This window comes from Aulonocara sp. 'chitande type north' Nkhata Bay, linkage group LG17, assembly GCF_057382095.1.
Source record: "Aulonocara sp. 'chitande type north' Nkhata Bay isolate Kocher_YH1m ecotype deep benthic linkage group LG17, A_spYH_male_GT1.1, whole genome shotgun sequence".
Classification (NCBI taxonomy): domain Eukaryota; kingdom Metazoa; phylum Chordata; class Actinopteri; order Cichliformes; family Cichlidae; genus Aulonocara; species Aulonocara sp. 'chitande type north' Nkhata Bay.
In genome coordinates, this window is record NC_141360.1 from 39,032,562 (window position 1) to 39,059,301 (window position 26,740).

At 42.7% G+C, this 26,740-nt stretch overlaps 1 protein-coding gene across 1 annotated transcript; it reads right to left on the reverse strand.

The window, feature by feature from the left end:
• Positions 1-684: 684 nt before the first annotated feature.
• lrig3 (leucine-rich repeats and immunoglobulin-like domains 3) lies at positions 685-25,485 on the reverse strand. Its single transcript, XM_086269126.1, has 19 exons — positions 25,009-25,485; positions 20,775-20,846; positions 20,591-20,665; positions 12,190-12,324; positions 11,661-11,804; positions 10,845-10,988; positions 10,609-10,752; positions 9,507-9,650; positions 7,177-7,257; positions 6,998-7,069; positions 6,427-6,498; positions 5,650-5,813; positions 3,226-3,561; positions 2,853-3,134; positions 2,287-2,763; positions 2,017-2,175; positions 1,785-1,904; positions 1,406-1,660; positions 685-1,316 (listed from the first exon to the last, which is right to left on the reverse strand). The coding sequence occupies exons 1-19, from the start codon at positions 25,206-25,208 to the stop codon at positions 1,081-1,083; spliced, it is 3,312 nt and encodes a 1,103-aa protein (XP_086125252.1). The 5' UTR covers positions 25,209-25,485; the 3' UTR covers positions 685-1,080.
• Between the last annotated feature and the right edge of the window lie 1,255 nt (positions 25,486-26,740).

Genomic DNA, 26,740 nt, shown 5'->3' on the forward strand with positions numbered 1-26,740 from the left:
GTAAAGTGTCTTGCCCAAGGACACAACAACCAGGACAGAGAGCCCGGGGATCGAACCGGCAACCTTCCAGTTACAGGTGCGCTTCCCAACCCCCTGAGCCACAGGATATTTTCTCCTTTTCTGACTATTTTTCGTAAACCCAAGAGACGTGTGGGGAAAATCCCAGCAGGCCAGCAATTTCTGAAATACTCAAGTGATTTTGAGTCGCATTTTAATCACCTTTGCTCCCCATTCTGATGCTCAACTTCAGCAGGGCATCTTGTCTACATGCCTTAATGGACTGAGTTGCTGCTGTGTGATTGTTTGGCCAGATATTTGTATTAATGAGCAGCTGAACAGGTGTACCTAATAAAGTGGCTGGTGAATATCCCAATATGGCACTGAAACATGAATTTGTATGATTACGGTACTATGAAAGTCAATAAACAGTAATACCCAGTTGTTCCCAAGCTGTTTCTGGAGTCAGACCTTGATACTTAACAGTTAAATATCCTCTCTGTGTGGGGGGGCTCACTGATGACAGACCTAGACTGTCCTTGGTGGTTTGTGGTTCTAAAAAAAAAAGACTGGGTATAAAAGCCAGCATTAACCTCCCACCCCCCGACATATGCCACATGGCCACACCTCCATCTCTTGCAAGATGAAGCGAGTAACATCGTGAAGCCTTCAATGAATTTAGCAGCACACATTTAGGTGTTTTTATTGTTTACATAATGTATGTGCAAAACAATGCTTCATTCAAAGCTGGAATAAGTGAATAGGCAGAGCTGCAAAGTACTCAAAATGTAAGCAAAAATAATGAAATCTTTTTTATATACAATTTACAAAATATAATAAACTTTGATAAAAAAATGTATATATTGATCTTTAATATTTAACAGAATCTGTATCCTCAACAACAGCTGGTAATATGTTTCTTTTTCTTTCTGCAGGAACATTAAATTGTCCTTTACATTCACTCGTTGTCCACATGAGGAGTCCTTTTATTGCAAAAGTGTACATTCAGTGAGGTAGAAATGTTCTTTTTTTGGGTTGTTCTCTTCATGAAAAACACTAGCTCACTGGAGCTCAGTCACTCAGCTAAGTGCTCGATAGACACTGTGAGGTGGAATCAGTCCGCGTGTTGTCAAATGGCTGTTCATACACACTGTTGCTCTGCTCTGATGAAGAGTCGTTGAACTCCTTGTGGTCTGACTCTGCATCCGGAGCAGTATAAGGATTCTCGTGCAGAGTTATGCCATTCTGTGTTACTGACAGTGGGGTGAATCCTGGATGAAGGTCCTGAGGCCTCCAATTGGGAGCTTTCCCAAATGTTCCTGAGTGAAAACGTGCAACAAGAAGTCAGGCCGGAGCACAGGAAATTCTGAAGTAAGAACGGTTTGGGAAACATGAATTTAAGACCTACCCATGAAGGTGTTGCAGGGGGAGAGACATTCATTAGGTCTCCCATAATCAACCGTATCCCCCTCCTCCACTGATGAACGATGGTCGCTCTGATGGTAGGAGGAAGCATGATGCAAACTAGCATTGGGAAGCTGGGTCAGGACAGTGGACGAGCAGAGGTCAAAATGCTCGGTCAGAAAGTAGTCCCTCCTTTTAGAGTTTGTCAGGCTGCCGTTGTAGGAGTCCATACAAGCTGACCTTTGGTCAGTGGAACAACCTGAAGGGTTTGAAAAACAGTCAGAATCTTTATAAAGAGTCTGAGATTTTTAAAGTACGTCACATACACTTGAATAGATTTTTATAGCTGAACAACAGTAATGTTGCCAGACTATTTTGCAGACCTGTGAAGACTTCAGTTGGGTCAGTCAAGTACATGTTATCTCTCTGAAGCAGTGAGCCAATTGGACCTTGGTAATGGCAAAGCAGAGGATCAATGGCCACTTCCATGTCCACTTCACTTCCTGTATCCAAATGACAAAGACCTGTCAGGACAAATGAATGGGCTCGACTAAAAAACCCTACTGTTTCTACAGCTTTCCCTTTGGAAACAAAGAAGAAAAGGCAGCTTTTTACCGATCATTTCTTTGGGCTGCAGATAGAAACCACTAATAGAAGACGTCATGTACTGATGGCTGCTACCGCTCTCAGACGGTATATAACCATCCTGTCGGTCTGCTAATGTGCCCTGAGAGGACAGGTAGCTGGGGATGTCGGCAGGCAGGTTGGTCTCATCTAAAGCATAAGAACACTTGATTAAGTTTTGCTTTCATTATTATATATTAAATATGCAAGGAAAAAGAAATCAGGTACTGAATGATAATTAAATAAGCCCCATGAACTGACCTGTGTTGGTGACACTGCAGTCTTCATTCCTTCGACGGGTGTGGTAGATGATGACTACCCAAACCAGGGAAGTACCAACCACACAACACACCACCGCTATGATGACGATGCCTACTGTGGTCCACCCATCATCGTCAGATCCTGCCCCAGCTCCAATACCCACCCCAACGACGCCCTGTGCTCCAGAGTCGCAGTTGGGATTCGGCACAACCGTCAGTCGAACGTTGCCCCTCTCTGTGCCCAGAGTGTTGGACATCTCACAAGTATACTTTCCTGCATCTGCCTCTGCGGCGTCAACAATGATAAGGAGTTGGTTGGCAGCTGCGAAGAAGTGGCGCTCTGTAACCACTAATGGACTGTCATCTTTGGTCCAGTTCAGCTTTGGGGGAGGACTACCGCCAGCAATGCACTGAAGGACGGCGGTCTCGCCTTTGGCCACGGTGCGATCCATGAGTGGACGGAGAAATGACGGTGTTTCTGTAAGACAAGCACAAGAATAGAGTTTAAATGGGCCAACAACTTCTACATATAAGACTTTGGACCTGAAATTGGTGCCTTTCTCTCACCTAGAACTGTGAGTGTAGCATTTGCAGAAATGGCTCCAGCTGTGTTTTGAGCTGTGCAGCTATAAACGCCAATGTCTTCAGTCTTGACATCCACTATGAAAAAGACATCATCCTCAGGCATGACATGCATCCGGCGTTCACGGGCGGCAGGAAAGTCGGTGCCTCCATCTTTCTGCCAGGCGATCTGGGGGGAAGGGTGGCCAACAGCAGCACACTCCAGCCTAGCCGTTGCCCCGGCGCGGATACTCAAGTCCATCGGTGTCTTCGTGAAGGAAGGGAGCACTGGAAAAAGACCAAAATACATTCTGATTAGGCTGTTTAGGATCTTTAAAGGTGCGTGCCCATAAAATGACACATCCCACTCCAAACTCACTGTGGACGGTGAGTCTGGCCTTGGTAGAATACGAAGATCCAAAATGGTTGGAGATCACACACTGATACCTCCCCTCGCTGGAGAACTCGACGTTTCGGAGCTGCAATGTGGTCGTATACTCCGTCACCTCCGTCTCACCTCCTGCTCCCCCCTGCACCCGTAGGTGGGCCTGGTTGTGGATCTCCGCATCATTAAGGACCTCATTGTCTTTTTTCCAGGCGAAGGTCATCGGCGAGTCGCTTGAGCTGGCCGCAGAGCACACAAACGTCACATTGGCGCCTTTGAGGGCCGATTGGGTTTCCGGCTGCACAGTGATCTGAGGCTTTGGAAAATCCTCTGTGTGAATAAGAAAAAGGAATTTTTGAGCTGCAAGTACATATATAAATATATAACGTGTTTATATTTTCTTAGCTCATTCCAATTTCCCATTTTTTAAGATTTTGGATTTTAATAACTGACATTATATCCTCAGTTGCAGAAGGTTTGAGGACCTCCTATATCTCTTAATCAAGAAAGTCTTTCAGATAACTTTTTAATTGTCAGGTTAAACGACACCTTGCAGATCAGGGGCCTGTTCTTCGTACCGCGCTAAGTGAGTTAGCTGGATGAGATTGTTGACGATTTCGCGTGATCCTGGATCGTTCGGTTCCCCGAAGCCCATCCGGGACTTGCTGTCATAGCAACAGAGCCGTAAGCGTAAACCTGCTGGGGAGCAGGTTTACTTTATGTAAACAGGATTAGATCGCGGCCACGCAGGTATGTCCGCGTCATTCATACGAAAGCAACAGCGATATTCCACCACTGTTTCACCATAAATAAATAACATCAATGTAACTAAAGATAATGCAGCACCTGATCCTTCTATTGATTTCACACAGATACATACAGGTCATTCCCTAAAAAAGGGAAATGTACTATTAACATTCTATTACATGTATGTGATTATTACAGATGTAATTCATATTTCAGAGTAGTAATTGTAAATTACTTCGTGTAATCAAGATGAGAGACCACGGCTATAAAAGCGAAGGTGGATTTGGGAAGTCTGTCGCAGTCATATCCTGTCCGTTTACGCGAGCAACCCATTGCGGAAGGTGCAAGATTGATAAGGAGAGTCCTCAGAATTCAGCGTATATTGCGGGATAGACAGGATCCTTTAGCTCAGCGCGACAGTGTGCTCATAGAGAGATATCGATTTTCCCGTGAGGGTATTATTCACTTAACCAACTTGTTGACGAGGGGGTGCAGGACCACCACCTGTCTTTTTGTTTGCTCTGCCCTTTTCTTGGTTGCTGTTATGAACAAACAAACAGAGTATTTCAGGGTCTCTTTCCAAGAGACGAAAAGCAATATAAGTGATAAATATTACCATTCTGTAGAATATTCTTATATTTCACTTTTACTTGTTCCCATGTTCTAGTGGGTCCTGTTGTGGCTCTAATGTGTAAGGGGATATAATATAACATATTATAATATAATATAATGTAATATAATATTGGATAATATGGTGTGATATGATAAATCTACCCTACAGCCTACTGGTGTTGGCCAGAGGGGCCGATGGCGCGATATGGCAGCCTGGCTTCTGTCAGTCTGCCCCAGGGCAGCTGTGGCTACAACCGTAGCTGCCTCCACCAGTGTGTGAATGTGAGAGTGAATGAATAGTGGCATTGTAAAGCGCTTTGGGTGCCTTGAAAAGCGCTATATAAATCCACTCCATTATTATTGTTATTATTGAATTACTTACGAGTTTGATTTGTCAGCAACTTTCTGCCAGCCCTCTCTCCTTGCTTTTGCAGCCTTTGCAGTGTTCCCTTGCGTTTTAATTAAACTCTGAAACTCCTGAAATCCCTCACTCAAGAGTTCTTGCTCTGCTGCCGAAAAATACCGAGCGCGCTCCTTCGACATTTTCGCCGACCAATCAAAGGGTTGCCGATCAATGTTTCTACTATCGATGCGTAGCCCCTGTTGGGCCACCCAGTGATCTCACATTACTTCATCCAGCTGTACTAATCGTCAACAACAGGTGTGTTCGGGGAACCGGAATAGCGAGCTCAGAGTTAGCGCGATGATTTGGTCTTGGATGTTTCATTTGATCTTGGATGTAGTAAGCGACGTACGAAGCACAGGGCCCAGCTCTGATATGATGTTATGTTTTGTTAGTCCTTATCATTATTTTAAAGAGCCAAGACACGAGCGTAAATCTTAGGATTTTATTTGTAACTAAGTGCAGATGGGGCCCTGGAGGAAAAACGTAGTAAATTTCTATCATATTCCTTCTCGAAACCCAGAAGTCAAGGAGGAAAATACCCAACAATCTGGGCCTGTCTGTGAGTGGAAAACCTGTCGTGGATAAATGGCTGTTTCTCAGACATTATGGGACATTTGTGTCAAGGTCTCGCACCAAGTGGAAGCATCACTCACCACACACAAACTCCTCCTGGCGGACGGCGAACACGCTCCTGCCCTGCAGCATTTGCGGGTGGGCGCAGCTGGCATTGACGCAGTACAGGAAGGTTTGTTCTGCCACCCAGATGGGTAGCCACTTCAGCTGGCAGTCGCACAGGAGGCTGGAGGTGTTTAGACGCCTGCCGGGGGGAGAAGATACCAGAAGCGTTTAATTCACTTTGCAGTAATATTTAGAATGGCTGGTAGTCTGCGTTTCCTCACACAGCCGATGAAGGTAAAGCCGTGTGTCAAATAAAGACCACAGTGGAATCTACAGAGGGAGATTTTTATCAGTACAAGACCATCGGTTTGTGTATATGAATCAGGTAAATGTAGAGTGTTTTTCTTAGGAGAAGTGAATACGTTTAGGAAAAAAATAAGATTCATATATTGTTTGGTATTTATACTGGATATTTAATGTAGATATAGACGAACAGACATACTAAAATATCACCTAAAATCCAACTACAATGCACCTGTTTTCTTTAGGAAACATTAATCCGGTGTACTGTGTATGTAATTTGTCAAGACTTGCACTGAATTTGAATAAATTTAAAGATTGCTTTGCTTGGGTTTTTCAGCGAAAGCTATCCTATAATGAAGGACACAAAGAAAACCGTGAACCCGTTATTAACACTGGAGTAAGCACTGTTTGCTGCAGACTTTTCCCAGCAGACCATAATGAGTTTCACCTGGTGTTCTGTCCCACATCAACATTGGAAACACTAACTGAAGCTGCCCGTAGACACTTACAGCTCCTGCAGGTTCTTCATCTGGGAGAAGGCGTTCGCTTGGATGGACATGATGGCGTTATTACTCAAATCTCTGCGGAGCGGAAAGAGAGAAGAAAATTAGGGCCGCTAAGATCCCCACACAAAGATGGCAGCTTTTTCTGCCGACATCAGCCGTGTGGAGCGAAGGCTACAAAAACTTCAATCGAGTGAAGAAAAAGTCTGGGCTCCAGAACAATAAAACTCTGTGCAGCAGTTTGCTGCATTAATCAAGAGAGGCCCAACGCTGGGCTGCTTTTGAGCTTTGGCAACGGCTGGGAAAAAACTCTAATTAGAATCAAATGCAGCTGTTGCACCACCATCCCCAACACACACACATTTACACACACAGACTTATCTCCACTTGCCTCAGTGATCGATATAGTCTGGCACACATGTAAAGATACTAATGGCAGAGTTTTCTTCTTGATTCCACATCAAAGCGGAGGAATGGGAGAAGAAACAAACAGCCTCTCTGTCTTAGTGTGATTCACCCTGGTTAGTTTACAGCTCGGACTTTTGGAAACAATCAGTGAAACACGAGGCCGACTCACAGGTGCTGCAGCGCGTCCAGGCCTGAGAAAGACTTCTTGGTCACCGAGCGGATCTGGTTCCTCTGCAGAAATCTGGGAAAACAACAAAAGTCTTATCAATTTCCAACCTCACTTTTGACTCGGTGACCTTACATTGTTTGTGTTCCACTAGGATTATGGCAAAATGATCCCACACTCACAGTTTTTTCAGCTTGTCCAAAGCAGAGAAAGGTCCATTCATGTCTTCGATAGTCCAGGAGATTTCATTATTTTGGAGATCCCTTTCAGGAGAAGCAAACATAAAAAGCACTTTAAAAAAAAAGGAAGAAAAAAAATCCACACCCAGAAAACAACTGCGCTTGTGATGTTAATAAAACTTTATGCGGCTTTACATTTCGCGTGATGGAGGGAAAATGCTCGAGATGTTAAAATTACAAAGTGGCCCCGTGCCCAAACAGGAAGTTGCATCTTGGCCGTGGTGGCACTTTTTAAAAGTCTGCTTTGGCATTTCTGTGTTGCATAGTGGAAAAAAGTTTTACAAGGAAGCTCGGCAATATAAGCTGTGCTGCATTTCATTCGAGGGGATGATATATTCCACGTGCAATTTAAATCTGTACGTGATCATCCCCAAAGGAGTTTACCAAAATCTTAACATACACAAAGACACTTTGTTTATTCTAAAATGGACCAAAACCAACATATCCTTCTATATTTACTGGTTAAGCTCGCCTGACATTAATTGCTTATTTTGCTATGTCCTTGTGAGTTTACATATTTCAGCCATTTTCAGCATTATATTACGTTGGCTTTGTGGAAACAACTCAAGTAGCTAGCAAGTCTAGTCTCTACATGCGAACTACTTCAGTGAGAACATTAAGTTTCCACTCAATGTTTGAGTTAGAACTTTGAACTTCAGAATTACTCCCGTGGGAATAGAAATAAAACACGAGGTTGAAAAAAAAGAAACATTACACAGAAAAAAAAATGTCTCTTTGAAATCGAGAGACTGTAACCAACTGTTGATGTTGATGAAACATTTTCTGCTACCAAAACTAAAAATTCCTGGAAAAAATATGGTTACATTTATCCTGCTATCCACAGAAAGAAAAATACACGCAAAACAACTAAATACACAGTTTTAGGGTATGAACATCAGTAAAAGCAAAGCATTTCCCTGAGAAATTGCCTGCTTTGATCCCCGAGCGGCTTTCCTGCTTTCAAACAGTTCTTTTTCTCCTCGACACGCCTGCTAGGGCTGATACAAACTGAGGAAGTATGTATGTGTGTGTGTGTGTGTGTGTGTGTGTGTGTGTGTGTAGGGGGCATTTGGTTTGAAGGCCTGAAGCAATCTACATCTAACTAGGTGCACACCTGCCCTACGATGACCTAAGGAAGACATTTGGTTCTAGTTAAAAAGACCTAACTGGGAAAAATGTTAGGGAGCCTCTCTGTGGGAACAGGGGACGATGGGTGTATGGTGTGTATGTGTGTGGGGAGGAGGGGGGTGTTGAGGTTGGGTTTGTGGCTCTCTGAAGGTTTTTTTTTCTTTCTTTCTTTTATACAAGCTGTGTTCTTTTTCCCTAGCACGGAGAACCTGAAAAGAAAAGTTTGAAATCTATTTTGCCTCGATATGTATGCCAATGAACTTTGGGTTAAGACTGGGTAGGTAAGGATTTTCTAAGTGTTCGAGCAATTTAAACGAAACATGATTAGTGGTACTGCTGTTTTTAGAAAGGTAGAGAAATGAAACATTCAGAACAACAGTGTGAATAACGTTCTACACGATGATCTAGAAACTACTTACAGTAATCAGTGCTAGATGTCAAGCAGTAATCACATTACATTTACTTACATTACATTAATTTTTGTTTGTAGTGCAAGAGGGCAAGACAATAAAGTGCAAACCGTGATTAGGCCACGAAAGACTATCCACTGCTGCTAACACAAAACTGACACTTTGCTTGCTCTTGCAAAGCATAGTAGGCATAAAATGCATTTTATGGTAACATAATATGGCTGCTGATCCCAGCCAAAATTTGATTTGTCTTTTAAACTTAAATAAAAGATCATGTGCATGTTCTTATTTTATATAAGGATTTATGTGTGGGCACGGAGCAGCAGGTTTATAATTTTAACTTGCAAACATGTAACAATTCATCTCAGTTATAGACAGTATAAGAGATGCACGTAGATGCCGTGACACCATCCATTGGTTCATGCAGTCCTGTTTTAAAGTATCCAGATTAGCGTTTTTACCATCTGCACCTTGGCTTCCAAAACCAAAAAGACCTAGTTGTTTATTCAGTATGGCCCGAAATGACTTAATACTCATAAGCTCATCAGGAAAGAAGACTGACAGTCTTATTGTAACCCCGGCTATCACCATGGTGTGGTCGTCTCATGGAGGGCAGCTTGTACTGTCTATCATCTCGGGCCATGTAAAAGCAAAATATAAGTCAACAAGCTGTGTAAGAAATTACTCTTGTTAAGAGAGTAAGGCACTACTTAGTCAACAGTGAATACAACTTACAGCATCTGCAGGTTGGAGAGACCACGGAAAGCTCCATCAGCGATAAAGCTCACGCGGTTGTTTCCAACGTCAAGCCTGTCAAGCACGCCGAGATTTGCGAATCCCGATTCGTCCAGCCTGGACAGGTGATTGGAGGACAGGTTGCTATGGAAAAAACAAGAAGGTAATAATAAATACATTTCTGCAAAGCGCTGATTACAAACTGGCTCGGCTGTTGTGATGCTTCATGTTTCATATTTTAAAAAAACAAACAAAACAGAACTGCCATTTTTTTTACTCTTTATATTTCCAGACCAACCTTATCTCCAATCAGTCTGCAGAGATCAAATTTTGCATCAAAAAAGAATTTGTGAATCACTCCGAATATACTTTTTTTTCCCTCAAAGTAAACTCTGATGAGAACAAATCAAGATAGCTGAACACGTTCACAACCCACAGGCGACTTGTTTACTCTCAGGCTTGTGTGATAAGAGCGAAAAAAAGTGGGGAAAGAGAGGGAGGAAGAAGGAAGAAAAGAAAAAAACAAGCTATCCGTGAAAAAAAGCTCCAGACATGGCGAACACTAAAACCGGCCACCGCTGTAAACAACAACCACAACAAAGGAAATTCAATCCGCTCGCAGGAACGTGCGTTGATGGCTTGAGAAATCAATTTTGTGGGTATTTCAAAGAAACGAAAATGCAACTAATAATGGAATTTCCAAAAAAAACAATCAACTAACGGGACTTCCAGAGGCCAATGTTTTGGCTCAAGTGACAGCAGAGCAGAAAGGAGGCAAAGGGGTGTGTAATATTTTGGCAGTGCTTTAATGTTGGCACTGACTGGCAGAGCACAAGAGACACTGCTTTGTCTACGTGTGTGTGTGTGTGTGTGTGTGTGTGTGTGTGTGTGTGTGTGAGTGTGTGTGTGTGTGTGTGTGTGTGTGTCGGGTTCGGGGTGTATTGGCGACGGGAGGAACTGGAGTGTGAGGAAGGGCAGGCGGGAGTGCCAGAGAGGAGGAGAGGGCAACACGGAGAAGTGTTGGGAGTTCAGAGTGTGAATAGAAAGTGGGGGGAAATATCCAGAGGGACGGCAGGGAAAGAGAAAAAAAAGGTGGACTCACAGCTCACTGAGTTTCGGGCAGGGCTCCCAGGCGTCAGATTTGATCTTGCTGATGGTGTTGTGGCTGAGGTGGAGCTGCTGCAGAGACAGCAGGCCGTACAGCCAGCCTTTGCTAACCTCTGTCAGGTTGTTGTAGTCCAGCTGCCTGCACACACACACGTGCACACACACAGTGAGACTTTATTCTGCAAACAACATTACCTTTCAGGAATAAAACATATCACAAAAAATGCTTACAGGACTTCCATATTACTGAGACCCCAGAAACATCCGTCCATCAGGCGGTTGAGGCTGTTTCTCTGTATCTTCAAGGAGCGAAGACTTGGGAGGTGTTGGAACGTCAGCCCATCCACCCTGCGAATCCGGTTTCTGCTCAGTTCTCTGAAACGCACGCAGAAAGTTTAAAGTGGAAACAGGACTCAAACTATTTTCACAGTGAAAAGCAGTACAAGCATGCCCCGCGCTCACACTACAACTCAGTCGAGGAGGACAGCTCTATTGTCGAGGTGTCACCAGCATGCATCTCTCACCACAGGTGGATACACTATACTGCTAAAGGTAATCACGTCCATGGCCACAAGTGGATGAAATCAATCTCTCAGGCATGGAGACTGCTTCTACAAACATTCGTGAAAGAATGGGTCGCTCCCAGGAGCTCAGTGAATTCCAACGTGGTACCACGATAGCAACCTGTGCAACAAGTCAGGTCGTGGAATATGGCAATAGAGTGGGCGAGCTTCCTTCAGGTGGAATTTAGTATAAAGAGACTGCCTGTGGATTTTCCACATGAGCCCAACATGGCAAGTGACAGGCGATGTCCAAAATTGGGAAACCAATACCAAAATAATCTAGATGGATAAACAGCCCTTAGAAGCCAGAGGAAAATGTGGAATTATGGGGCAACAAAATTTGGGAACACCTCGATGGTGGCTGGGATGGGGGACATCTGGGCTTTTCTGTTTAGACTATTACCCCGATGACCCAGAGCCGTAAGTCCTACAGATGGATGGATGGTCAAACTGTCTAGCAAGCCTTTGTCATTTTTTTGCTTACAGATGCTGTAGGTGAGGCAGAGTGAAGATCTTGGGTCCTATGTTGGAGAGGCGGTTGCGGTTGAGCCGGAGAACCTGCAGCGTGCTCGACAGATTGGTAAAGCAGCCAGGCTCCAGAGAGGATAACCGATTGTTGTTGAGGAACCTGAAAAAGGAAGATATGCTTGTAAAATCTGCTTTAAATAAAAATGTACTGCAGAAAAACTGCAATATCTACTGTTGAACTAGATGGAGTGATTAAACCTGCCTACATTTAGTGTGCATCTGCAAGCTGCTTTGCAATCCACCTCCGCCCATTTTCATGCCATCTCTGACTAATAACTGTCATCTCTGTTGTGATCAAATGTATTGTGTTATGTGCCGACTGACTGCTGTGGGGTCCCAGAACAGAAATATGCTGCCAAATATAAATGACTACAGCTGGAAACACCACCTTTCTTTGGCTCTGAATGAATGAGTTTCATGACAGCGCCATGCTTGTGCTCTGATCTGCATGTTTTTCTTAAGATAAAGAAAATCATAACACTCACAAGTTCTTGAGAGGCAGAGCAGGGAAGGAGCCGGACTTTATTTCCACAACATTGTTGTTACTGAGGTCGAGGGTTTCCAGGGCAAGAAAGGGCCGGAGCTGAGCCTCGGAGATCGCAGTGATCTTGTTGTTTGCTCTGAAAATACAGACACCATTGCTCCAATAAATGACAAAAACATCATGTATTTGGCTAGCGGTGCGCATCGGTTTCACATTTCCAGATACACAAGCACTCGCGTTCCCAAAATTCGGCTGCGGAATTAAAAAATGACAAATTCTCGCGCTCTTAAAGCTTAAACTTACCACCCAACATGAAGTTATGTCATCTTTTTTTTCTGCTGAGGTTGCACGCGCATTTCATAAAAAAAGCCAACAAATTATTCAATATGATTAATGTTGCTGCTCTTCACACCAAACAAGCTTTCACTTTACTGATGTGTTATTTTGTTTATAAGGTAATTACCAACAAGGTATTTAAAAAAGTAACCTGCCAATTACTTGGCTGATGAATACCATTCCCTCAGTGAAAGCATGCCTCAGCAGAGGCCAGCAATTTCCTGAGCTGCACGCCTCCTAAATTGCAGTGCAGGGACTGCTTAGTTATAAACAGAGCCTCTACAGTGCCCTCTTTGTGCATGAGACTCTGCACCAGAGAGGGAGAGAGCAAGTGGAATGGAGGGGGGGGGGTTTCCCTCCAAAGCAGCAGACTACAGGCCTAGTTTTCATTACTTACAGTCCCTCCTCCAGCTACACCTTGCTGACCAGGAGAGAGGTTTTCCTGAAGCCTCTTTCCAGCAGCCAAAAAAAAAAGAAAAGAAGCAAGGACAGTTTTATAATTTAGGTTTAATATGAGATGCGGTGCCATTAATGTTTAACCAATGCAAATTAGCTGAACCTGCATCACATTGCTATGAAACTGTGGTGTGCTGCAGATTCATAGAACTGGGTGGGAACTGCAACACCTTTTTGTAAACTTCTCATTCACGGGGTGATATGATGGGAAGCAAAGAGTCGGGAGAGATGGAGGAGTTTGGCGGGCATGGAGGCTACGTCCACACTAATACATTTTCGTTTGAAAGCGCATCTTTTTCTCTCCGTGTTGGCCTTTTGTCCTCACTGAGACGGCGTTTTTGGTCAAGGAAAACTGAGCTTTTTGAAAACGCACTCCAAAGTGGATACATTTGAAAATGCTGTCACAGTGTAGACTGCAAAAATGGGGGCTTTTCGAAAACCTTGACACATTTTAGTCATGTGATGCAGTCATGTGACCAATTCAACCAAGATGGCGGACGGCATCGTAAAGCAGTTGTTTTGTTTGCTCTCAATTTTGACAGCCATAAAAAAGATTAAGGTTCAAGGTTCAAGGTTCTTTATTTGTCACATGCATAGTTATACAAGTATAACACACAGTGAAATGTAGCCTGACACGCTCCTCGACATGTGCAAAAATTGGGGGGGGGGTGTAGAGGAAGAACATTATATATATATATATATATAGTATATACACTGGGTGAATGTGCAGTAGTAGCAGCAAGCAGGTGAATTCTGTACATTAATATGAATAGATATCTGACTATTTTACAGGATAGACAATATAAACATATTTAAAATTAAAGGAATTGAAATGTACATTGTTCCTTGGTTTAGTGTCTGGAAGAGTCCTGTCTCAGTCAATTATAGATGATGTGAGAGGGCGGGTGTGTGTGTTTAGGGCACGGATGGCTTGGGGATAGAAGCTCCTCTTGAGTCTCTCTGTCCTTGCCCGGAAGATGCGGAACCTTCTACCAGATTGCAGAAGTTGGAACAGTTTGTTGCCAGGATGGGACGGGTCCTTCAGTATCTGCGCTGCTCTAGTCCGGCATCTCCTGGTGTAGGTGTCCTGAAGCGGGGGGAGAGCAATCCTGCAGCAGCGTTCTGCTGTACGGATCACTCTCTGGAGAGCTTTATGGTCCTTCACACAGCTGTTGTACCTGCTCCAGAGAGCTTTTCTTCAAATTCTTTAATTCTCACTCGCTTTTGCAACTTTGTAACCCATTTAAAAAACTCAGTGCTTTTCCTCAACATTTTACCACGATGTTTCAAAGAGCTGGAAAGTAAATAAGCAGCAGATGGAAATGACACAGGTCGAGTACAGTGAAGGAACGTAAGCATTTCTGGTCGTTTCAGCGTGGATGAAGAACTGTTCGGAAACGATTGAAAATAGTGTGGACGCGGAGCGTTTTTAAATGAAAACACCATTTTCAAATTTATCCAGATTAGCGTAGACGTAGCCGGAGACTCATATGTTCATGAAACACATGAAAACATTGCTCCATTAAACTGTCACACAGAATGGCGAGCGTGCCTTCACTTTCTTTTCTTGTTCCACTTTTTTCGAATTTGTCCGGTCTTCTTCCTCTCATCCCAAACCAGTCACGGCAGATTGCCGCCCCTCCCTGAGCCTGGGTTTGCTGAAGGTTTCTTCCTGTTAAAAGGGGGTTTTCCCTTCCCACTGTCGCCAAGTCCTTTCTCAAAAGCAGTCGTCTGATTGTTAGGGTTTCCTCTGTATTATTGTGGGGTCTTTACCTTACAAAATAAAGTGCATAGATGTGACTGTTGTCATGACTTGGTGCTATATAATTAAAATTCAACTGAACTGAATTGTCAAACCTAAACATGTGTTGCAGTGTGCACGAACTACATCATTACCGAAGTAAAACACATTGGCTCACTGTCAGCAACTTTTGTTTGGAGATTTGCAGCGAGCCTTCCGTGCATCACAGCCCTCGGGTCCCAAACAAAAGTGCCGCACACCACCTGTATCTCAGTTTTCATGTTCCCCTGACTGGTCGCTGAGAGAAGGAGGGCTGCCTGGTGAGACAGAACCAGTCTTTCCAGTTTTGCTCAGAGAGAGAGCTCAAACAGGGGACAGGTGGAGGGGCTCGGTGCCTGCTCCTCGCTCCCGGGGAAAGAGCTTAGCCTTCGATTTGACTGCTAGATGGTATCATCGCTGTCTCCCATGTAATTATTGCACAATCCTATCCGTTATTTCGCAGTAGAAAATATCTTCCGCTGTTCATCTTTAAACATTAACCCAACCGTGAACTCTCTGTGTGACTCTCTGTGCGACTGCATGCCCAGACAATTGCGGGACTGTACGTCGAGACCGTGCTTTCAGTCTCAACATCTGCACTGCCACTCAAAGAGTCCTTGCCACACACAAACAAACAGCGCTCTGTACACTTTAAATCCACTCACTCCAAACTTGTTCATTCAATCTAATGTGATTATGGAGTCATTACTAGTGTGATTGCAGGGCTTTGCTGCAGCTTCTGGAAGTCCGTGGAAGGCCAAGCATGTGTCAATAACAGCCCAATGGATGCTGAATACTGAGGAAATCTGCAATAATTATTAAACTATGGTAACGCCCCATGACAGCTGGGATAGGCTCCAGCACCCCCGCGACCCTGAAAAGGATAAGCGGAAGCGAATGGATGGATGGATGGGTAACGTTGTTGTTGCGCAGCTTTCGTGGCTACAAAACGATTTAATCGCATGTAATGGTCTTTTTTTCAAACCTTCTCAAATGCTTGCAATGTGCAATATAATCAGGTAAAGCCTTTTTATACTCACAGGCCTATTACACCAATAAGACAAAGGTTTCACACAAGCTTATACCTGTCAGCACTTGTTGCATAGCTCGATAGTATTTCTGGCCTCAGCCGCCATCGAGCTGACCACATTTACTCACTGCAAAAACCTGAGATCCTCGTCGAGGCTTCTTATTGTTACTGCCCCGTGTTCAGCAAAGCTCGCTGCAGTGACTGGCAAATAATACTTTTGGAGGGGGAAGTTCTTTAAATGGAAAGTTGCTTTTTTTTCTAAATGTATCTTGCCTGTGGTGTGTGTGTGTGTGTGTGTGTGTGTGTGTGTGTGTGTGTGTGTGTGTGTGTGTGTGGTATTTCCTATTGGAAAAAGAACAGAGTTTGCAGAAGCCATCTGATGACTCTCTCCCTCTCTGCAGTGGCGCCTGTAATGAAAACCAGCGCTGTGCTTCACTGTTGAGACGCCATATTAAGCTCCGCACATATCTGCATATCTCACTTAAATGGCAGATCATCTTAACACGTCAGTCAGTGAGAAGAACACACTGTGTTAACGTGAACTGAAGGACGCTTGTGTAGAACAAGGATGTCTTTAAGGCTGTACGTTTCTGCACTGCACAAAGTACTAAAACACATTGTTGTATTTCTTAAATTCTATCAAATACATAATGTTAGAATGCTGAATACCAATAGTGAACATAGTCAAATAGTAACAATTTCAGCTAAAACCTCCGGTTTCAGACTGCTCTAAGAACTCTGTTTCTGACACTTTTTTCTGCTCTTGGCTCTGTGTGACATCAGTAAGAGTGTATAACCCTAATATGGTCAACCTCTGACCTACACACAGGAGTTCTGCCCACAATCTGTAAATATATATTTTCTGGTGATGAGGGGCAGCCAATCAGAAGAAAGTTGGCTTAAAAAACAGAGTGGCCTTTCTCCGGCTACACATTCACAGGTATTTGTTTCAAACAAGTTCATTTTGAAAAACATCGTTGTCCACACGAAAAAGATGAGACTGTCAAGAACATGCCAAAGCAACTGGTGGCCATATATCCTTAAACATATACACATGTTTGCCAATTAAAAGCTTACAAAGACTAACACGGCACACAGTATTACATTAGTAAAAGAGATACAGGCACACTCCTTTTAAGATATAAGAGAAACTCTGATTTCTTTGTCTACATACAAACGTAGAAACAGAAGGAACCCTAGAAGGAGCTCAATTTTTAATTTTTAAATGTGGCTGAAAGGCCAAAACACAGAAAAAGTAACATTTAATAAAATGCCCGAGTATGCATGGACAGGGCCTAGGGTAGAGGAGCAAAAACTGCTTGTATCAGAAAGACGAACGAGGGCTGGTATACGGATTCCTCTCAACTATTAATCATACAATTCTACTTAAGCAGACCCCAACAACCAAAGTATGGAGCTGGAAGTGAGCATGGGTAAGAGCGAAAAAGACAACGACAACAAGAAACGAACTTTTAATCCCTCATTTAATTGCAGTTTCTCAAGTTTAACTGTCCATCAAACCATCTGGTTGAAGCACTGAGGCAGACATTTTTAACTTTGAGTTTAAAGAAACGCTACAGTGACACACTTTTCTAAATCTAACACAAATAGTGTATATTTGAAACCAGCTAACACAACTCACACTAACCTCACAGCCGTCTTCCTCACATAACAAAGCTGCCATAGTCTTTTATCTGGAGTACAACCAACAACTCAATTAGCATCAAATCATGTTTAGCTTAACCCATACTCAGGCAAAAACAACTAAACACCTTGTAAAGGAATACCGCCGGGATTTTTAAAGAACAGATTCAACAAAACCCTGATTTATCAAAAGCAAACCAACAAACATTTTCATTAGCAGCTGAATCACATGAAAAATTCAACAAACAATTACTTTATCTGTGCCAATTTTGCTTTGGATCTCTTCATTTCAACAAGGTTCCCATTTCCTGAGGAACACAGAGGTTCACCTCCTTATACACCTAATCCAACCTGGAATCTCTATGGTCATTTGTTGAACCCTCCTTGAACACAAGCAAAGGGATTTAGTGGTGGTGGGGTTCACCCCCTCCATAAATTCCTGGGAAATTGTTCAATTAATTAAACTGATCACGACTCAATTACTACCAGCTGCAGGGTTATTGCCGTTTGTTTTTACTCAGAGCAACGGGGTCAAAGAAGTCGACGAGAGCTGCCGCTATGTCTGACTGGCTGTTTGAATAAGTGGTATTCGATACCCCGAGGTCTTTCCCCCCCCTCTTTACAACCATCCCAGCTTGGAGAAACTAAAGGAGGGAGAGAAATTCTGGAAAAATATTTCACTGGAGGGAAAAATCACACACTGTGCCATTTCATCTGAAGGAGGAGGATGGCTAGTGAGAGAGCAAGTGTTCACTTCGTTTTCTTCTGCGTGAGCTCGTTTTCTTCACTCTGGTTTTTGCATATTTCAGATGAATTGTGCTTGACAACAATAACAGAGTTACAATGCGGTGTGTTTTGGGTTTGACAAATACGGGAGTTTTTGAATGCTGGCAAACCCGCTGATAACCACAGTTTTGCAATGTGATCTTTTTTAAGGCAAAATAGCCAGTATTTACTTAATTATATAGCACAGGCAATGTTTCACAGAACATTCTTTTATGTTTCTCAAATTAAAACAGACCTTGAACTGCATATTGTGAGCTTTTTGGTTAAAAAAAATTGTATGTCAGCAAAATAGGATTCATGAAGCTCCACGGCACTATCCACTTCCAGAAAATTAGCATGACAAACTGTAGCTATTAACTAGAATAGTTTGTTTAAATGAAAGACTGCTCAAAGATGGACGTAGCCCTGCGTGGGCGTTGCCATCTCATTGAGTTGAATACGACCGAGACAAAAGAGAGCTCACCTCACATTTACTTGCTAACGTGTTGTGATTGATAAGTTGTTAGCCAATGAGCATAACTTTGATATTTCTCCTTTCTGACTCTTTACCAAAATGTACAAAAATAAACTTCAATTTTTATTTAGCATGACCTAAAACTAGTGACTGAACCCATAAACTCATCAGGAGAATGTTTGCAAGAAGGAAAACAAGAGCTGTTTTCTTTTAAACCTTATGTCCTTTTGTAACCCCAGAAGTCGCCCCCTAGTGGCAATTAAATAGAATACAGTTTAAAGGTACTTCAACACTGGCTCCACCTCTCAAACCTGGAAGCTAGTTCCATCTGTTATACAGTTCATGGTTAAGACTAGCAGAAATGTGTATTAGCTAATATTAGCTACAGCTTCTCGCGCATCCTGTTTTTCACTAATTGTCAGCATTAAATGGTATGTTTTATTTCAAAAATGGCTCAAACATTTGCAAAACCATTTGCAGAATCATCCCAGCAGAGGCTCCAATCTGGCCCACTGCATGGCTTTGAACAATACGAAGGAGAGAATGAATTTTAACTTATGTTAACAAAATTTAACATCAGTTTCCTACTGATAAACACCTCCCCCTTGGCCATTCACACTAGACCAAAGTAATTATGTAATAGACAAACAATTCACATTCACTACGTGCTTAGAAAGGGTTTTTAAAACAAACAAACAATGGATTCACAGTATAAATAAATATATCAGACATTTTCTCTGAATGAACAAAAACTTTCTGTTTTATAGTTACAGGACAGTCTCTGCAGTAGGTTACAGAACTTTTTCATTTACCATAGCAGCATTTTTAAATCATGAATAAAAACTAAGATGTACTGTTGCAGTCGCACTTGTTTACCTAAAATGTGTTAGCGATTAAATGTGTAGTTAAACTTCTTTACACTGACAGAAAACAGAGTTTCAGTGATCCGGCCCACTAAGGCTCAAACTGGGCTGTAATGTAAAATGAGTTTGACATCCCTGCTCTAAAGTATGAAGGGTTTTTGGGTTTTTGGATTTAAAAAAAAAGTCTACCCTACTCATGTTTCTGTGCTAAGAAACTTATAGCTGGAGGTGACGCTCCTGAGTGAAATCTGTAAACAAATTGTCAATTGACTGACTGAAGACTGCACGCCCTGTGGCGACCGCGGGGTTTCGTGTTGGGGCTTGATGAGGAGAAGGCCTCATCTAGCTCAGAGTGGAGGCACATTCCTCCACAGTAACTTCACTTTGGCTGGTTTTGAGAGACGTGCCACAGAAAGCAAATAAAATTGTTGCGGTTTCACACACTAATATCTGGCGTTGCCCCGAGAGCACGTATTGCACAACAATACTGGTTAAAATCTGACAGGGACCGACTACGACAAGTCAAATCGCCTTCTGCATACTCAGCATCACTCAAGCACACGAAGTGATCGTTCTCAACAAAAGTTAGAAAAACTGATACAACAAGACAATGTTAAAACTTGAAGCATTTTCTTCCAACTCTCTTTAAAGGACTGGACGTGACCCATCCACTTGGGATCACACCAAAAAAAAAATTTTTTTTCACATGACAGATTTTCTTTCTTCCCAGTCTCACGTCACTGCCTCCAGTTTAAAAATACACCAACAAGCAGTGAAAGCCACCAAAAAATTTTTTTTCCCCCATTTCTGCTGATGGCATTTGTCTCGAAACACGTGACCCGTCTGGGGCTGACTGCCATCTCTCTGACTGCCCCGTCTGGGAACCAGCTCAGTCAAATGGGTTGCTCTCTAGAGAGGAGGAGGAGGGGGAGGAACCACTTCCCCGCTCGCTAGTTTAACCAGCCATGACAGCCCCGGCGGAGAATTACCCTCCACACCACGCTGAGGTGAGAATCCAGAGAAGCTTTCGATTTAAAGGAAAGGTTTACTTACAGAATAAGAACTGTGATGTTTGAGGCGTAAGGGCCCAGATCTGGTATCTCCTCCAGTCCATTGTGGTTCAGCTTTCTGAATATATCATCAAAAAAGACACGGTGAAAGAAGAGTTAGAGACACACTGTTTTGGAAAAGCCCGAGTTTGCTCTGAAATGTGCTGCGAAACACGAGGCATACTCACATTTCTTTTAAATGTTGTAGTTTGGAAAACAAAGTGCTGTCGAGCACCTGCAATTTGTTGTGGCTCAGGTCCCTGCGGGAAAAAAAAAGAAGGAAAAATTAAGGGAAAAGTATACCCCACGCACTGTAGTTTTCAGCTGCTACAGTCTTACATTTGGGTCTGCGCAGCAAACATAATTACATACAAATTTGGTGTGTTATTGTGCCTTAAAACTGTGAACAGTGAAAGCGGATCAAAGAAAAACTCACTGTAATGTAACTACGAGGTTAAAGCTCCACGACGTAACAGAATGCTTAGAGTCGCAAATAAAGTCGCAAATTTTAAACAAAGTCCCTCGACTGGTTTGAATTTTAGTTCCAGTTGTTTTTAAGGGTGGGCGTGACTTTGGTTTCAAACCACAGGTATATCCCTTTGAAATACAGTCAAATAGCAGCAACATTAAGATTGTTTGAGGTGTTTTAGAGAAGTGCCCAATATTGGACAACATCTCAAAGCAAGAGAAAAAAAGTTCCAATACAACTTTTTCCCCTCTGAATGCTTCACAAGTTAAAAGGCTGCTTCTGACATTTGGTCTCTCCTTTGAAACACAGCAGAAAAAGCTGATGCCAAAACAGCTTCCTTCAAAACCAGACGTCAGCAGAGAAAGCCAAAAACCTACAACCTGATAACTTATTGTGTGTGTGCGTGTGTGTGTGTGTGTGTGGTGTGGTGGGGGGGGAGTAAAAGGGACGAGTGGAGTCGGCAGAGGTTTGTTAGTAACTGAGTCTCTGTCCGGACGTCTTTGTTGGTGTCTGGACTCGTAAATCCCTTTTTTCTGACTTCGATATTTACAAATCCTGAAAATCAAATCTAACATGTATTGAACATGTACTTTCAGTGTTATTTAGTTGTGTAGTTGACCTCAAAAACCCCTAGCAATCACAACTCCTCTAAAGTTTTGACAATTTTGGAAACTCCTGAATATAATACTCTATTTAGAAGTATGAGTATGAGTATGTTTGTTTTAGTCTTGAATATTGCTCAATTTGATCTGGTCTTGGTTTTGTCTGAGCCCCATTTGGATGGAGGCCTGGCTCAAAACGAGCCTGGTCTTGGACTCGTCTGAAGCAGCTTTGGCTGCAGCTCACTCGGGGTGAGACTCTTGTTTTTGCTGCCTGTTTTTTTGAAAAGGAGCCTGAAAACCAGCTCAAGAAATCTGGCAAGCAGAGCCTCGTGCGCCATAAAGCACTGGAGTTATTGATGCTGCTGCGCACGATCGACGCTGTGGTGCCAGACACTTTTTTCTTTTTTTTACACCTCCCCTCCTCCTCTTCGCCCCCCTTACCTCCCTCATCTGGAATCCATCAAGCAGCTCTGGAAGGAGGGGGAGAACCTAACAACTGCTAATGTATTCTCAATGCCGGGAAAAGTGAGAGGGACGCCTTTCATACGCCTGAAACACCCCTGTTGAATTTTCTGGGGCCTGTTTTTGTTCTTTGGTGGAAAGTTTCTCAAGCCACTCAACCAGAGTTTTACTCTAACTAACCTCCTTCACCCCCTCCCCCCATTTTTTTCCTCCAAGCATGCAGCTGTGTGTTGTTGTTGTTGTTGTTACAGCTCCAGCGCTGGGGGCCATAAGGGAAAGGTGCCCTATCATACTCCTGAGATAAACCGTGAGTAGCCATGACACTTTCATATCCCTCACAAAGCAGGCTCTGAGAGGAGCAAGATAACAGGCAGTGCTGCGTGCAGGCTGCACAACTATATCTGCTGGGCTGGTGAAAATGTACTTATCACTCACTAAAGAAAATGAATGAGCTACTCTACACACTACAAGAGCTGTCATTAACATTTTACAATAAAAGGGGAAATAACAAGATTTCAAATTAAATATGACAACTGTTTCTCTAACGATGCATAAACACCACAAGTTAGCCACAAGTTTCTGATTCTGAAATCTGACTGTCACATCACAAACTACAGTTAAACTTAAATTATTCTCAGCTTTAAAATACCAACCACAAAAAATAGGATTTTGGAAGGCATGTAGCAACTACTGGCTTTCAGATTTTAGACACCACACTAAGGAATTAGCTAAGTAGCAAACAGATTTAGCATCAGCTATAATGGAACGTGACTTTTAAGAAAATGTTCTTATGGTTTCTACCTGGTCAAATGAATGTCTCAGTAAAGTTATCCAATAAATGTTTAATCAAATATACACTATTTGTCACATTTCAAATGTCATAGAAAAACTAATAGTTTAACTGGCTAGCAGCTGGGGTTCACTAGTTTTAGCTAGTTAAACTCATCAGGTACTGTACTACTAATTTTTTCACCTCTTTTTCAGCGTTGCATGTTCTAACAAAGTTTGTGTATGAGGAAGCAGCCCAAAGTAAAAGTAAGTTACCACAACATTGCATTGTTTAGCACTTCAATACTTTATTCAAGTACTAAACAAGTATCTAGTTAAAATTAGGCTAATTTTAAAATTTGGCTAATGTGCTAGAAAATTCACATTTATGACGTACTATCAAGTCATTACTACATTTCAGAGACCAGTCGACTGATACTGCCACATGACAGATATATCTATATCTTAAATGTGGTGTCTGAGATTCACTCACATAAAAACTATTTTTAAAACATAAAATGCAAAGTAGACATTTTAATGTAGAAACCCTGTCACTATCAGTATATCTATCCATCTGTGATATTGGGTCTCCCTAAAAATCATGTATTTGTCGAGGTACAATAAAGTTACCTTGACTTGACTATATATGTTTAACATTATGCAACTGAGACTTTTTTTTAAAAGGAACTAAAAATCAAATGGCGCACTTTCCATTTAATAAATATGTTCTCAGTTTAAAAATTGGACTAATCTTTTGCCTTTTCTCTCAACGTCCCCTCATATATGTGAGGCTTAATCCTACTTCTCCATACTTTCTCCATGCCCCTCTCCTCTTTCTGAGACTAATCCTACACGCTCCCCCTTAATCAGTACCATCGCTGGCTCTTGTGTTGCTAATTCAGCAGAAATAATGGGGTGCTGGAAAACAAAGGGTCGGGCGGTCTAAGGGGTTTAAAATGTGCTGGAGAGCCACTCGTAAATTAGCATGCCAGAGTGAAAAGAATTTTTCCCCCCATATGGAACTTTTTTGTTTTTTTGGGAAGACTGGGCCTCGGTTATGAGGCTCAGGCTGGGTCTGTTTTCTCTGGCAACTTCAAGTTTCCAGAGCAGCACATTTTAGGGAGAGAGAAAACTCACTCAGCAGCAGCAGGGCAAGAACTACAACCAAGCACCGAAATCAAGCGCTGTAACACGGGGCAATAAAAACCAAGCACTCCACCTTAAAGCCAGGATGTAAAAAAAATAAGTCACTAAGAATAATTATCTAAGTAGAACACATCTAGGATCACGCTGTTACAGCTGGATATGGTGTCCCAGCTTCAAAAAAGGCCGCAGGCCAAGCTCAACCAAAAGCAGCCTGTGGACAGAGTAATGGAGGTCTGAGTCGAGGAAAGACTTCAGTGCTGCAACCAGACTGCATCTGGTTTACGCTTATATGGCTGTGGGGAGGCCCGCGGGGGTTTGTGACACTAAAAATCTGGACAGGGAAAACACCCAAACAGTGCGGATAAACGTGTAGATGCTCGTCTTTCAAATCGAAACGCAATATTCTTCTTTATTAACAGCACTTATGCTCATTAATAACTGCTTACTGGCAGCTTCTGCAGCTGCTTCTATGATGCGATCGCCCATGGGAGAGCCTGACTAAACGCCCAGTACCTGCAGTCGCTCGGCGGATTTGTTCACAATTAACTGCAGGTTATGTAGAAAGGGGGGTTTGGTGTATGTATGGTGTGTTTAACGCTTCCCTCACATAAATGGCACGTTGCTAAAAAGGATCAGTGAATATAACTCACACAAGCGGATTCATGACTAAGGTCACCATTACGCGCAACTTTTTCTGGACTCCTGACTGGATCTATAGCAAATAACAATAAAATCAAAGCAAATTAAGTCAGTCTTCTTCTACTTTTTCTACTTTACAACCCGCTCCCTTTTCAGTGCGACAGGAATGCGGATCATCCCATCTCATCTCAAGAAAACTAAACTTGTTCCCCAAGAGGTGCGCAGAGCTTTAGTATTTAGTATTTATTTATTTATTGTCATTGTCAAGAACAATGAAATTGCGTTTAAACCCTTATTCACAGCGATTCAAATCAAAAGCTGATCCAGTAGACTCACAGTTCAACTGTCCACTCCGGGATCACGGCTGGTAGTGTTTGTCCCCTTTTCAGCCGACCGCAGTCCACGAGCTCCCTGAGACAAGCGCAGGGAGACGGACACGTCCTGGCGTTAGTACCAGATCCGCTCTCCACTCTCAACAATAGCAGGAAAATCACAGCGAACTTTGCAAAAGTGCGAGGCAGCGTAGAGGAACGCATTTTCCCCCCCAAACGAACACCTCCCAACTTGTTTTGCTTTTATCTTCAGATGAATCCAAGTTATCCAAGTTATCACCCCCAGAAAAAGAAACACGAAGACGAAATAAAGTCCAGATCTGGAGCTGTCTGTCGGGGCGCAGTCGATCCTTATATCCAATCCGTTGTTGTTGTGGGGATCGCGGGGGTGAGGTGTAAAAGAAAAGCGTTCTTCTCAAACTTGCCCATTCCTGTGGAGAAACTTTTGTACCGTGAGCCTCGCTGCTTCTGTTGGGGCAACTCGCGCTGAGCAGGATCCCCACAGCGCAGCGTGAGCGCACGCCAGAGGTATGTGGGCGGGACGACAGGGGTGCACGGGAAATGTAGTCCATAGGACTGCTGCTGGCGTTAAGTGCTGTGTACTGTGTCCTTTAGTGCAACAATAATAGAATTCTGCTTATATTTTATGTATCAGTAATTAAATATTTGTAAAATGTAGAGTTTAATCGTTTTTAATTACACACACTTTGCACATACTGTTGGTAATCCTCCTGGAACTTGTATTTAGGGCTCATAATCACACTGGATTGCGGTCTTACTTAATTGATTATGTTTTTAGTCTATCAAACGCCTGATAATTGCGGAAAAATCCCAGCTGTCAAATAGGAAAATTTGGTAACAGTGACAAGTCCAAATGAAATTCACTTTATTCAAAGACGGGCAAGAGAGAACCTGTAATATTCACATTTAGGAGCTGGAAGCGGTGCACATTAAGCGTTTATCCTCAAAGGAAAGCAACAAAGAGATTAATTTTCTGTTGCCTGACTTGATTAAGTGACTAATCGTTTCAGCTCTACTTGTAATTGGGTATTTTCCATCGTGGCCTCATTACTTTTAATTAAGGGAGGCTCTGAAATCTTCCTTTGCAGGTCTTGTTTGTGCTGGTCGTTGTCGCAGACAACAGAAGCCACTGCCTGGTGCAATGGTTGATGACATCCACCTGTAACCTATCAGTAACATGTGGGTTATGGACAATAATAAACCTGCAAAAGTGTTGAAAACAGACAAAACTACAAGAAATGCTTTGTCATTTAGACGGTGGCTGGAATTGATGTTTTGTTTACATTCACTGTGTAATAGTGCAGGGCTTAATTCATGAGCAATGCTAATTACACAGAAGGCAATATTTCTCCTTGTAGGACACCAAACAGTGTCCTTCACCTTACAGATAGAGTTATTAACAGAGGATTTAATTGGCATTCAACACTTGAAAGCCCATTGATATTTTCTAATTTGCAATTTAAAAGGTGTGAGTTCTTTTTAAAATTTCCACATGAAAAGACCCCTCATAGGAAATTCATGGCCAGGCAAATGTGTTAGTTTCACCTTAGGCAAAGTGTGGAGCAGTTTCCTGTGTGGCCAAAGGCATGCTTTCTCTGCTGACTGACCATTCAACTTCTCAGTGAGGACACAGACTCATTATTACTTATCTTGATGCTGAATAAAACTAAATGCCATCGAGTCACTTTGTATGCTATCTGTGGCTCAAAGAGGCA

Bases quoted from the DNA above. Each gene is read 5' to 3' on its own strand.
- lrig3 (XM_086269126.1), bottom strand. From the start codon at position 25,208: ATGCGTTCCTCTACGCTGCCTCGCACTTTTGCAAAGTTCGCTGTGATT. The intron at 3,562-5,649 runs GTGAGTGATGCT...TTATTCACACAG, and splicing joins CCAGGAGGAGTTTGTGTGTG to AGGATTTTCCAAAGCCTCAG. The intron at 2,176-2,286 runs GTCAGTTCATGG...CTTATGCTTTAG, and splicing joins CTGCAGTGTCACCAACACAG to ATGAGACCAACCTGCCTGCC.